Source organism: Apteryx mantelli, chromosome 17, assembly GCF_036417845.1.
Source record: "Apteryx mantelli isolate bAptMan1 chromosome 17, bAptMan1.hap1, whole genome shotgun sequence".
Lineage (NCBI taxonomy): Eukaryota > Metazoa > Chordata > Aves > Apterygiformes > Apterygidae > Apteryx > Apteryx mantelli.
The window spans coordinates 8,793,976-8,806,719 of record NC_089994.1 but is presented as its reverse complement, the minus strand read 5'-3'; the positions used below and the strand labels follow the sequence as shown (position 1 = coordinate 8,806,719).

The 12,744-nt window shown below is 60.3% G+C and overlaps 1 protein-coding gene across 1 annotated transcript in view; it reads right to left on the bottom strand.

Annotated features, from left to right (window-relative positions):
* LOC106486286 (vacuolar protein sorting-associated protein 29-like) overlaps positions 1–12,744 on the bottom strand; it is a 31,130-nt gene that overhangs the window by 5,210 nt on the left and 13,176 nt on the right. Inside the window, exon 4 of the mRNA XM_067307335.1 lies at positions 11,159–11,394. Coding sequence (XP_067163436.1) covers positions 11,159–11,394 — 236 coding nt within the window. The remainder of the gene's footprint in view (positions 1–11,158; positions 11,395–12,744) is intronic.

Here is a 12,744-nt window from a genome sequence, read left to right as displayed (position 1 = left end):
CCCCGCGCTCACCACCAAAACCTGCCCGCGCCTCCCTCCCCTCCGCCCTTCCCGCTCCCAGCCCAGATCGGCCACGTTAGATGCAGCTGGGCTTGTCCGAGGCCTCAGAGCGGAGACACGTCCCACTGCACATGCCAAAACCCAGGCACGCGTGGACCGCTCATCCCCAGACCGGGACGAGCGGAGCGGGGACAGAGGGCCTGGGAGAGCCGGGCTCCTGGAGCAGGCAGGGCAGCAGGCGGCCCTCACAGCTCCAACCACCCCACCGTGGGGCTGGGGCGATGCCCACCACTGGGAACACCCCCACGCTCCACATCTGACCCTCTCACACGTGTGTCCCTGGCCCCACACAGGCCCCACACATTCCTGCCCGTACCCACCACAATTCCTGCCCAGCACTGCTGCACCTGTCCCACACCCTTTCCCACAAACAGAGATGCCAACTCCTGCGCTTGAGTAAGAACAACACCCGAGACCCTGCTGAGGCCACTTCTGCAGCACTGCGTCCACCTCCGGGCTCCCCAGCACAAGAGAGATGGGGGTCAGCAAAGGGCCACGAGGGTGCTGAAGGCACTGGAGCATCTCTCATATGGGGAAGAGCCTGAGGAGAGACCTGGGACTGTCTGGCTCGCAGAAGGGAAGGCTCAGGGAGAAGCTCATCAATGCTTATCAATACCTGACGGGGGGAAGAAAGAAGACAGAGCCAGGCTCTTCCCAGAGGCAGCCCGAGACAGGACGAGAGGATGCGAGTGCAAACTGAAATGCAGGAAGCTCCATTTACACGCAAGAAAAAGATTCTTCTCCCCTGAAGGTGGTCAAGCCCTGGCAAAGGGTGCCCAGAGAGCCTGTGAAGTCTCCATCCCTGGAGACAGGCAAATCCCAACGGGACAGCACCTGCACAGCCCGCACTACTCAACCCTGCGAAGGCCATGGCAGTTGGACGAGATGTTTGCCAGAGGTGCATCCAACCTCTGCAACTCCGGGACTTCCCCAGCCCCAGCACCTTCATTGCCCTCGTGCTCTGCTGCTTTTCTCTCTTGGCTCCTTCCCCTTCCTTCTTTGCCCACGGGGCCCTGCTTTTCAAGGCCTTTCCTCGTCCCCAGGCTACACCTCCACAGCACCACTGCAGACCACAGGTAGAGCGAGGCTGCGCGGGGAGGGCTGTGGTGGGGACTTGCACAACCATCACACGGGGACAGCAGACACCATTCAATGGTCCCTGTGATGGTGGGACGTTTGTGTCACACTTCCCTATTCCCTGGGGTCACCGTGCAATCACTGCTACCACCACAGTAATACACGGCCTTGTCCTCGGCTTGCACCCCAGTGATGGTTAACGTGCCCGTGGAGCCAGACTTGGAACCGGAGAATCGTGCAGGGATGTTCGAGGGTCTCTGGTTGTTCTTATATATCACAGTGACCAGGGCACCGCCAGGTTTCTGCTGGTACCAGCCATAGTTGTTGTAGCTGCTACCCCCAGAGCAGGTGATCCGGGCGGTTTCTCCCGGGGACACGGACACCGAGGCCGGCTGCTGAGTCAGCGCTGCCTGGACCAGGGAACCTGCAGAGGGAGAGGAGAGAGGGCAGAAAGCAGCAGGTCAGAGAGTGATGGAGCAGCAAAGCCCCCCAAACAGCAGGACAGGAACAGGACCCTGTGGCCACAGGACCCCATGTGACAGACAGACCAACAGCCCCACACACAGAGCACAAGGACAGAGCTCCAAGGGCCCTGCAAGGAGAGTGGGGGCAGCAGCGACAGGGAACACCACAGCAGGAGGAGAAGGGACCTGTGGCAGGGGCACGCTTGGGGAGCAGAGTCCAGCTCAGCACATCCCAGCTCAGCACATCCCAGCACAGGGGCAGCTCCAGGGGGAGCAGGGGGCTACCAGCAGCAACAGGGAGCAGGGCTGGCAACAAGGTCACATGGTGCCTTTTGTGGGGACAGAGACAAGATGGGCCTGGGGTCCCAGGACAGGAAAGGCAGGACATTCACAGACATGGCCGTGCAGAGCGGACAGGAACCAGAACGCACCCCACAGTCATGGCCCTGCTTGACTATGAGGAAGAAGGCAGAAAACCTTCTTCAACTTGTGGGTTTGCATCTCACTTCCCCATTGCTCAGCATCCCCCCAAGAGCAACACTGCTGCTGTCATAGCCACCACAGTAATACATAGCCTTGTCCCTGGCTTGCACCCCAGTGATGGTTAATGTGCCCGTGGAGCCGGACTTGGAACCGGAGAATCGCGCAGGGATGTTCGAGGGTCTCTTGTCATTATAATAAATCACAGTGACCGGGGCACCGCCAGGTTTCTGCTGGGTCCAGCCATAGATACTGCCGTAGCTGCCACTACTCCCAGAGCAGGTGATCCGGGCGGTTTCTCCCGGGGACACGGACACCGAGGCCGGCTGCTGAGTCAGCGCTGCCTGGACCAGGGAACCTGCAGAATGAGAGGAGAGAGGGCAGAAAGCGGCAGGTCAGCGAGTGACAGAGCAGCAAAACCCCTCCTGTGCCCACAGGACCGGCCAGGGACACCCAGGCTGGCCAGGGACATCTGCAGACCCCAGACTCCCTCTTACACCCCTGCCTGCCCACGGCACAGCAAATCTGCCCCACGCTCACTGCCAAGGGCTGCCGGGGCCACGCTTGCTGCAGTGGGGCCAGGCCAGCGCCAGCTGCAGACAACCCTGGCCATGCAGCACGGGGCACCACCGAGGCCTTCCTGTCCCTGTGCTCCACACACACGGCGCAAATCCCCACACTCCCTCCCTGGCCCTTCTCCAGTCCTGCTGCAGGCCAGGGCAAGGGGGGCCTGCGCCTATTGCCACAGCCTTGGGCTCTACAGCCCAGCGCCCTTGGATGGGGTTGGACCCACCACGGGCACTCCCGGGGAGACAGTATCATGCCCGTGGGGCTGTGGGGCAGCACTGCCAGGAGGGTGTCAGGGTGCGGAGCTGCAAGCCTGCAGACTGCAATCCTTCAGGACTGCCAGCTGCCTGGGCTGCCCACCAGCACATCTTTCCTCTCCAAACTCTTTATCTGAGGCACTGAAGGCCGAAAGCTTTAGCTTCCTGCTCAGTTGAGGGCACATACCTGCCTTTTGGTGCTGGGACTAACATTTCAGCCCAGTTGAAATCCCTCTGCAGTGATGCCCAGGAACAGGGGACAAATGTAGCCCCTGACAGGCCCAGCCTGCCCACAGGGCACAGCCCTGGGGCGCTAACAGCAGGGTGAGCCAGGACGCCTGGCACAGCCACGGGCAGCACCGGGAGGGCGGTGGTGGGGACCTGCGCGACCATCACACAGGGACAGCAGACACTGTTCAATGGTCCCTGCAATGGCGGGACAGGTGTCACACTTCCCTATTCCCCAGCGTCATCGTGGCACCAGTACCACCGCTGTCAGCACTATCACAGTAATACACGGCCTCGTCCTCGGCTTGCACCCCAGTGATGGTTAATGTGCCTGTGGAGCCAGAGGCAGAACCGGAGAATCGTGCAGGGATGTTCGAGGGTCTCTGGTTGTTCTTATATATCACAGTGACCAGGGCACCGCCAGGTTTCTGCTGGTACCAGCCATAGTTGTTGTAGCTGCTACCCCCAGAGCAGGTGATCCGGGCGGTTTCTCCCGGGGACACGGACACCGAGGCCGGCTGCTGAGTCAGCGCTGCCTGGACCAGGGAACCTGCAGAGGGAGAGGAGAGAGGGCAGAAAGCAGCAGGTCAGAGAGTGATGGAGCAGCAAAGCCCCCCAAACAGCAGGACAGGAACAGGACCCTGTGGCCACAGGACCCCATGTGACAGACAGACCAACAGCCCCACACACAGAGCACAAGGACAGAGCTCCAAGGGCCCTGCAAGGAGAGTGGGGGCAGCAGCGACAGGGAACACCACAGCAGGAGGAGAAGGGACCTGTGGCAGGGGCACGCTTGGGGAGCAGAGTCCAGCTCAGCACATCCCAGCTCAGCACATCCCAGCACAGGGGCAGCTCCAGGGGGAGCAGGGGGCTACCAGCAGCAACAGGGAGCAGGGCTGGCAACAAGGTCACATGGTGCCTTTTGTGGGGACAGAGACAAGATGGGCCTGGGGTCCCAGGACAGGAAAGGCAGGACATTCACAGACATGGCCGTGCAGAGCGGACAGGAACCAGAACGCACCCCACAGTCATGGCCCTGCTTGACTATGAGGAAGAAGGCAGAAAACCTTCTTCGACTTGTGGGTTTGCATCTCACTTCCCCATTGCTCAGCATCCCCCCAAGAGCAACACTGCTGCTGTCATAGCCACCACAGTAATACATAGCCTTGTCCTTGGCTTGCACCCCAGTGATGGTTAACGTGCCCGTGGAGCCAGACGAGGAACCGGAGAATCGCGCAGGGATGTTCGAGGGTCTCTTGTCATTACCATATATCACAGTGACCGGGGCACTGCCAGGTTTCTGCTGGGTCCAGCCATAGTAGCTACTGCTACCCCCAGAGCAGGTGATCCGGACGGTTTCTCCTGGGGACACGGACACCGAGGCCGGCTGAGTCAGCGCTGCCTGGACCAGGGAACCTGCAGAGGGAGAGGAGAGAGGGCAGAAAGCGGCAGGTCAGCGAGCGACAGAGCAGCAAAGCCCCCCCAGGCAGCGAGACCCCACGGGGCCCCTGTGCCCACAGGCCCCGGACGGGGACACCCAGGCTGGCCAGGGCACCTGTGCTGTGGGTGAGCACCGCGAGGAGGAGAGGAGCCCAGGCCATGGCGCGATCCCACCAGCTACGCGTCCCCACGCCGACGGGGCTCTGTCGCGGACCCCCGACTCCCTCTTAAACCCCCGCCCGCCCGCAGCACGGCCCTTCCATGCAAATCTGCCCCGCGCTCACCACCAAAGGCTGCCGGGGCCACGCTCACTGCAGAGGGACCAGGGCAGCATCAGCTGCAGATATCCCCGGGCACGCGGCACGGGTCAGCACCGAAGCCTTCCTGCCCCTGTGCTCCCTCACAGGGCACAAATCCCCCCACTCCCTCCCTCGCCCTTCTCCAGTCCTGCCACGGGCTGCAGCGAGCAGGGGAGCCCATCCTGGGGAGGGATGGACAAGGCCCTGCCCAGGGCATTTCCACAGGCCCCGTCACATCCTCCCTGGGACTCATTGCAGTGCCAATGGGGTCTTGGGCCTGCCCTTGCTGGGAGGGATCCCATGAGCTGCTGTGGACCAGGATGTGCTGGATCCAAGGGCAGTCGAGGGCTGGGGACCCACTGGGCTGCCTGCAGGGACTGCATGACCCAGGGGGCTGCAAAAAGGCAGGAGCCAGGCCCCCATTTCCCTCCCTCCTACCCCCATGTCTGAAAGTGATCTGGGACTGATGAGCTCCAGGACCTGAATGTGGGGATGGGGATGGTGACAGGCTCAGGGTGTGGGGCTGGGATCAGGTTGGTAGAAGAGCACAGACTCCACCATGTTCCTCACCATCAGAAGGGGCTCGGGGTGGCTCTCCTGCACAACAGCCCCACGCACAGCCCTCCTTCCCCACACCAAGGTCCTGGGGAGAGCAGAGGGGCAAGGCCAGACAGGTCCCGGCTCCCTGCAGGGCAGCTTCCCATGCACAAGACCCCAAGGCCAGAGCCCCACCAGCCCAGCACCTCCATCCACACCTGGCCCTCTTGCACCCCGTGGACCCCATGTTCCCCTGCCCTGTCCCCCTGCCCCACTCACAGGGACCTGGCAAATGCCACTGCTGGAAACACTTAGTGCCCCACAGCACGCAGGAGCCGTCACCCTCAGCCCCAGCAGCAGCCCTGGGACAGGCATGGGGAGCTGGGCAACCCATTGCCATCAGGGGGACATGGCTGGGGCATGGGCCAGGGGCCTCCCAGTTGGCCTATGTGCCACAGAGCTCCTGTGTGGGGACCGGAGCTCTTGGATGCAGGGAAAACCCCAAACTCTCCTCGCAGGGCCACAGAGGCCTGGCTCTGCCCAGGGCACCCAGCACCCAACACTGCTCCATGGGTGGAGAGTTTACGCTCACTGCCCAAAGCTGCCCTCCCAAGGGGCCACAAGCCCAGGAGCTGCAATTCTCAAGGTCCACCACCCCAAGGCTGGTGGCAAATGGGGAGTGGGACACAGGCAAGAACAGGAGAGGAGGGACTGTCCCTGAGGGCAGAGAGGGGGATATGAAAGGGGCCTCACCCACCCCAGCATTCCTGTGTTGCTCCTCCACTGCTCAGGGGCAATAGGAGCCTTGTAAGGATTACCAGCTAGACCTAGACACCTAGACACCACAGTAACACTCAGCCTCGTCCTCGGCTTGCACTCCAGTGATGGTTAACATGCCGTGGAGCCAGACTTGGAACCAGAGAAACGCGCAGCGATGCCCGAGGGTCTCTTGCTGTTACCATATACCACAGTGACTGGGGCACTGCCCGGTTTCTGCTGGAACCAGCCATAACCCCAGCTGCTGCTACCCCCAGAGCAGGCGAGCCGGGAGGTGTTCCCTGGGGACACGGACAGAGAGGGCAGCTGAGTCAGCCTTGCCTGGATGGACCAGGGACCATGGAGAGGGAAAGCAGAGAGGACAAAAATGTGGGGTCAGCAAGTGCCAAAGCAGCAAAGCTACCCCAGGCAGCAGGACAGGAACAGGACCCTGTGGCCACAGGACCCCATGTGACAGACAGACCAACAGCCCCACACACAGAGCACAAGGACAGAGCTCCAAGGGCCCTGCAAGGAGAGTGGGGGCAGCAGCGACAGGGAACACCACAGCAGGAGGAGAAGGGACCTGCAGCAGGGGCACGCTTGGGGAGCAGACTCCAGCTCTGCACATCCCAGCTCAGCACATCCCAGCACAGGGGCAGCTCCAGGGGGAGCAGGGGGCTACCAGCAGCAACAGGGAGCAGGGCTGGCAACAAGGTCACATGGTGCCTTTTGTGGGGACAGAGACAAGATGGGCCTGGGGTCCCAGGACAGGAAAGGCAGGACATTCACAGAAATGGCCGTGCAGAGGGAACAGGAACCAGCATGTGCCCTGCACCCATGGTCTTTCTTGACCACCTCTTTGACTCTGCCCCACCTGCTCCCTCTGCCCCTCACATGGACTTGGGTAGCGAGGCCGAGCCCAGACAGGGCCTTGGCAGCACCAGGGCCCTGGCGCCAGGGGCAGACTGACAACCCCCAGACACAGGGAACCACTCTAGCATGGGAAACAGGAGACTCCCGAGCTGGGGACACCACCCTGCACAGCTGAGAGGAAGGCGGACACAAAACCTGCCTCTTTGATGCTCCCGGGTTTGAGTCTCACTTCCCCACTGCTCTGGGGTGCCGTGGCACCAGTACCACTACCAGCATAGCTACCACAGTAATACACGGCCTCGTCCTCGGGTTGCACCCCAGTGATGGTTAACGTGCCCGTGGAACCAGACGTGGAACCGGAGAATCGTGCAGGGATGTTCGAGGGTCTCTTGTCATTACCATATATCACAGCGACCGGGGCACTGCCAGGCTTCTGCTGGAACCAGCCATAAGCATAGCCGCTGCTAGCCCCGGAGCGGGTGGTCTGAGCAGTTTCTGCTGAGGACACGGACACCGAGGCCGGCTGCTGAGTCAGCGCTGCCTGGACCGGGGAGGCAGGAAGAGGAAGGCAGAGAAGGGAGAAAACAGGAGGTCAGCAAGTGCCGGAGCAGCAAAGCCCCCCCACGCATCCGGACAGGACGGGACTCAATGTGCCCACAGGCCCTGGAGAATGGGACACGCAGCGTGCCAGCCCCCAACCCCAGGCACCCCCTTCTGGGGAGGCCGTAGCCAGATCCTGCGCCGCCTGCCTGCTGCTGCTGCTGCTGCCCCCAGGGCTGGCCAGGACCCAGGGCTGAGGCTGGGCAGCCCCAAGGCACGGCCGGCCGTCAGCACCCAGCCCTTGGGACAGCCCTTGGGGCATCCGGGCTCTGGGCCACAGTGAGCCAAGGCGAGAGGCGATGGCTGACGGAGAGCACGGGGACATGTCCAGCTCAACAGGGCTGCGCAAGACACACTTCCACGGGCGCGAGAGCAAAGCCTCAGGAAACAACACAGGGCACAAGGGACAGCAGGAGGAGGCTGGTCCCAGACCCACTCACGCCAGGGCCCTCGGCAGCAGGCTGCTCAGATCGCAGCCTCATGAGGGCTGAATGGCCCCCACGATGCAGATCCCAGCACCTCTCTGCACTCCTCTCCCTGTCTTAGACCATCCTCAAAATGGACGAGCAGATGCACAGCGCCCCGGTCGCTCCTGGTGGAGCTGCACGGGCAGGAGGGCAGCGAGAGCACCCGGCAGGGCCCTGGGTGCCAGCCTGGCCATGCACGGGCACCTCGTCCTGGCAGCGCAAGCAGGAGGCAGGGCCCAGCTCGGTCCCACCACTCTGGGGTCTGTTCCCTCCCCGTGAGCTGCTGAATGACAGAGGACCAAAAACAGCCCAGGGGACCTTAAAGCAGGACAAAGCCACGGGCAGTGTGGGGCAGTGCAGGGAAGGCTGTGGTTGGGACCTGTGCGACAATCACACGGGGACAGCAGACACTGTTCAATGGTGCTTGCAATGGCGGGACGGTTGTGTCACACTTCCCCATTGCTCTGGGGCACTGTGGCACCAGTCCAACCACTAGCATAGCCACTACCACAGTAATACACGGCCTCGTCCTCGGCTTGCACCCCAGTGATGGTTAACGTGTTTGTGGAGCCAGATGTGGAACCGGAGAATCGTGCAGGGATGTTCGAGGGTCTCTTGTCATTCTGATATATCACAGTGACCGGGGCACCACCAGGTTTCTGCTGGGTCCAGCCATAGATACTGCCGTAGCTGCCACTACTCCCAGAGCAGGTGATCCGGGCGGTTTCTCCCGGGGACACGGACACCGAGGCCGGCTGCTGAGTCAGCGCTGCCTGGACCAGGGAACCTGCAGAATGAGAGGAGAGAGGGCAGAAAGCGGCAGGTCAGCGAGTGACGGAGCAGCACACACCCTGCACCCATGGCCTTGCTTGACCACCTCTTTGACTCTGGCCTTTGTCTCTCACTTCCCTAGTACTCGGTGCCACCATGACCCTGGATGGCACTGCTCTCCCAGTCAGCACAGTAATACCCAGCCTTGTCCTCAACTTGGACCCCAGGGATCCCCAGCAAAGGTGTCCGTGGACTCAGAAGTGGAACCACAGAATTGCACGGGGATGCTCGACACTCTCTTGCCATTGTAGCAAATCACAGTGACAGGAGCATTGCAAAGTTTGGCGGGTACCATGCACAGCTGTAGCTACTGCCACAGCAGGACATGTGGCCAGTTCGCCTGGGGACGCGGACACCGAGGACAGCTGAGACAAACCAGCAGGCAAGCAAGGGGCTGAGGCTGCCCACCTCTCCCTGCCCACCCGCAGACCGCCTGGGGGCTCAGCGAGGGCTGCCAAACCTGCACACACCAGCCGCATGCACCAACATCAGCGCTGACGCTGCTGCGCCGACCCCAGGGCGAAGCTCAGCCTGGGGGAGCAGAAAATTGGCAAAGCTTTCCCCACGACACACAGCAGCTCCCAGCTCCGCACACTGCCCCACCTGCTCCCTCTGCCCCTCACATGGACTTGGGTAGCGAGGCCGAGCCCAGACAGGGCCTTGGCAGCACCAGGGCCCTGGCGCCAGGGGCAGCCTGACAACCCCCAGACACAGGGAACCACTCTAGCATGAGAAACAGGAGACTCCCGAGCTGGGGACACCACCCTGCACGGCTGAGAGGAAGGCGGACACAAAACCTGCCTCTTTGATGCTCCCGGGTTTGAGTCTCACTTCCCCACTGCTCTGGGGTGCCGTGGCACCAGTACCACTACCAGCATAGCTACCACAGTAATACATGGCCTCGTCCTCGGGTTGCACCCCAGTGATGGTTAACATGCCTGTGGAGCCAGACAAGGAACCGGAGAATCGTGCAGGGATGTTCGAGGGTCTCTTGTCATTCTGATATATCACAGCGACTGGGACACCACCAGGTTTCTGCTGGTACCAGCCATAGTAGCTGCTGCCATAGTCATCACTGCTGCTACCCCCAGAGCAGGTGATCCGGGCGGTTTCTCCCGGGGACACAGACACCGAGGCCGGCTGCTGAGTCAGCGCTGCCTGGACCAGGGAACCTGCAGAGGGAGAGGAGAGAGGGCAGAAAGCGGCAGGTCAGCGAGTGACGGAGCAGCAAAGCCCCCCCAGGCAGCGAGATCCCACGGGGCCCCTGTGCCCGCATGCCCCAGCCGGGGACACCCAGGTTGGCCTGGGCACCTGTGCCATGGGCGAGCACCGCGAGGAGGAGAGGAGCCCAGGCCATGGCACGATCCCACCAGCTATGCATCCCCATGCCGATGGGGTCTGCTGCAGACCCTTCAGGGCCCTTTCTAGGCAGGGGTCACTCGGGTCTGCCAGAGCAGCTGCAGTCCTTGGGCACCTCTCACTGACAAACTCAGCAAGGTTGAGAGCCACGCCTCAGGAAGCTGCCAGGAGCTTCTCTTCACACCACCACACTGGATCCCAGCCGCCCTTCTCATTCCAAGAAACATAATGCAAAGGATCCAGACACATGAAGAGAGCGGTTTATTCTGGGTTAGTTTTACACAAACACTTCAATCCTAAGCTACCACCACCTGTGACACCTTGAGGCCAGCAATGCAGCAGCTCCTTCTTAGACACACCTTATTTCCCACAAGCTCTTTGCTGCTCCTCAGCAGCTCCCCATGCTTCAAGGTGTGCTTGTAAACCAGGACCAAACCTGTTTACAAGTTCACAAGCAACAGTTGGAGCGTCGTGCCCGATTTACAGTCCAAGGTGCTGCTGCAGCACCCCCTCGTGGCCTCCACCCAGTTAGACTGGAGTGGAAAGAGAAAAAGGCTTCAAGACTTTGTGAACTCAAGAAACTCAGCCTTCTAAAGGCTCAAAAAGGAACACCTAACATACCAGTGCTGGGCAGTTGTATCCAGCACTTGGGCTAAATAAAGCCTTTTCAGTGAAAGCAGCCACATTTCTTGATCTGTGAGGAGACAGAGCTGGCCTCCTACATGACGCAGCTGTTCATGAGAGTGCTAAAAACATGGTGGTGGCTGGACACTAGGGGATGAACGTGCACATTTAAGGTAAGGCTGATGGGTTCTTGCTGCACTGGACAGTTGCAAGCTCCCTAGACCCATTTCACTCACTTCTCCAAAGCATTGTAGGCCCCTGTTGCTGATCCTGGGTTGATGTAGAATTTATTCTCATGTTCAAAGGCTTCAAATTTGTGCGTATGGCCCGAGATGAGAATGTCCACATCCAGCTGCCTCTGTAGCAAAGCCAGGCTGGCCACGTCACCCCAGGGAATAACTTGATGGCCGTGAATCAAACCAATTCTGAACTGCCCAACGGTTACAACCTTCTCTTCGGGATAATTCACACTCTGAGAACGAGACCACACACAGGTTATACACACACCAAAGAGTCCTCATCTGTGAGATTCAGGTCTATGCATTCCATGCACATGAACACATTTAGCGCACAGTTTCTCCTTCAAAGCATACAAGACACTGGATGCACGCACCATACCCCAGCAAGAGCAACTATGCTGTGAAGAACTGGGATTTTGCACCAGACTGGAACCCCACAGAGTCTCGTAGCTTCAAGACTACCCTACAGTAAGTAAACACTCACACAAGCCCCAGTTCCTGCCACCACAAAGCAAGCTGGGGAACCCCAACAGCCTCGTGTCAATCCTGAGGAGACTTAGGTTTGAGTTCACGTGAATGAAGTGACATGTAACTACGCCCCTCAGCCAACCCCCCCCGTACCACAAACGCAACAAGAAGCATCTGAAGCATCATTTGGATTGCTCAGGCTCACTCATGATACTCCCCGTGCCCATGAGTTACAGTTCAGAAATTACTAACACTGAGGGACTCTCCAGGTTCCAGCGAGACAACCACAGGATTGCTCACAGCAGTGAGCGCTTTATCTCAGACCCCACCGACAACAGGCACCTGTTGCAGGCCAGCTGCTGTGCCACCTGCTGCATGGCCCTCCTGCCTTGAGCCCATGAGGGATGGGATGAAAACACTTTAAACATGACCAAACAGTGTCACAGGGTAACGGGGGCCACTGAACTACAACTCCCTGGCTCACACTGCTGAACAGAGGCTGCACAAAGGCATCTCGGGCTGGAAACCCTGATGGGGGCCAGAGGGAGAAAGTCTCGAGGAACATCAGCACAAGGGAAGGATGCAGCAATACTACTCCATAGGGCCCTTCAGGGCTTCTGCTGACCAAGGCCTGGCATCAGCAGGAGGGAGCAGCCAGGACAGGCAGTTTTCGCCTCACTTCCCTGTGTGCCCATATCGATGTGCTGTGCACTACGAGCCCACAGAGCACAGTAATAGTCAGCCTCACCCTCCTCCTGTTATCAGGGAATGGTCAGCATGGCCATGCTCCCAGAGAGGGACCCCAAGAACCATGCAGGGCCCCGGAGGGCTGGTCACCAGTGCTGTGACCAACACTGATGGCTCCTCCACTCACCACCACCCACAAAACAGCCCCTGGAAATGCAGCTCCCTCACATTAGTTATTGCTCAACAGCAACAAGGAACCAAACGTTCCCCAAGACCATCCACCACCAAACCATGGGGCATCTTGACCATGCTCAGCCCTGCTGTCCCTGTTACCACAGTAATACATAGCCTCATCCTCACCTTGCACACCAGTGATGGTTAATGTGCCCGTGGAGCCAGACTTGGAATGGGAGAATCGCACAGGGATG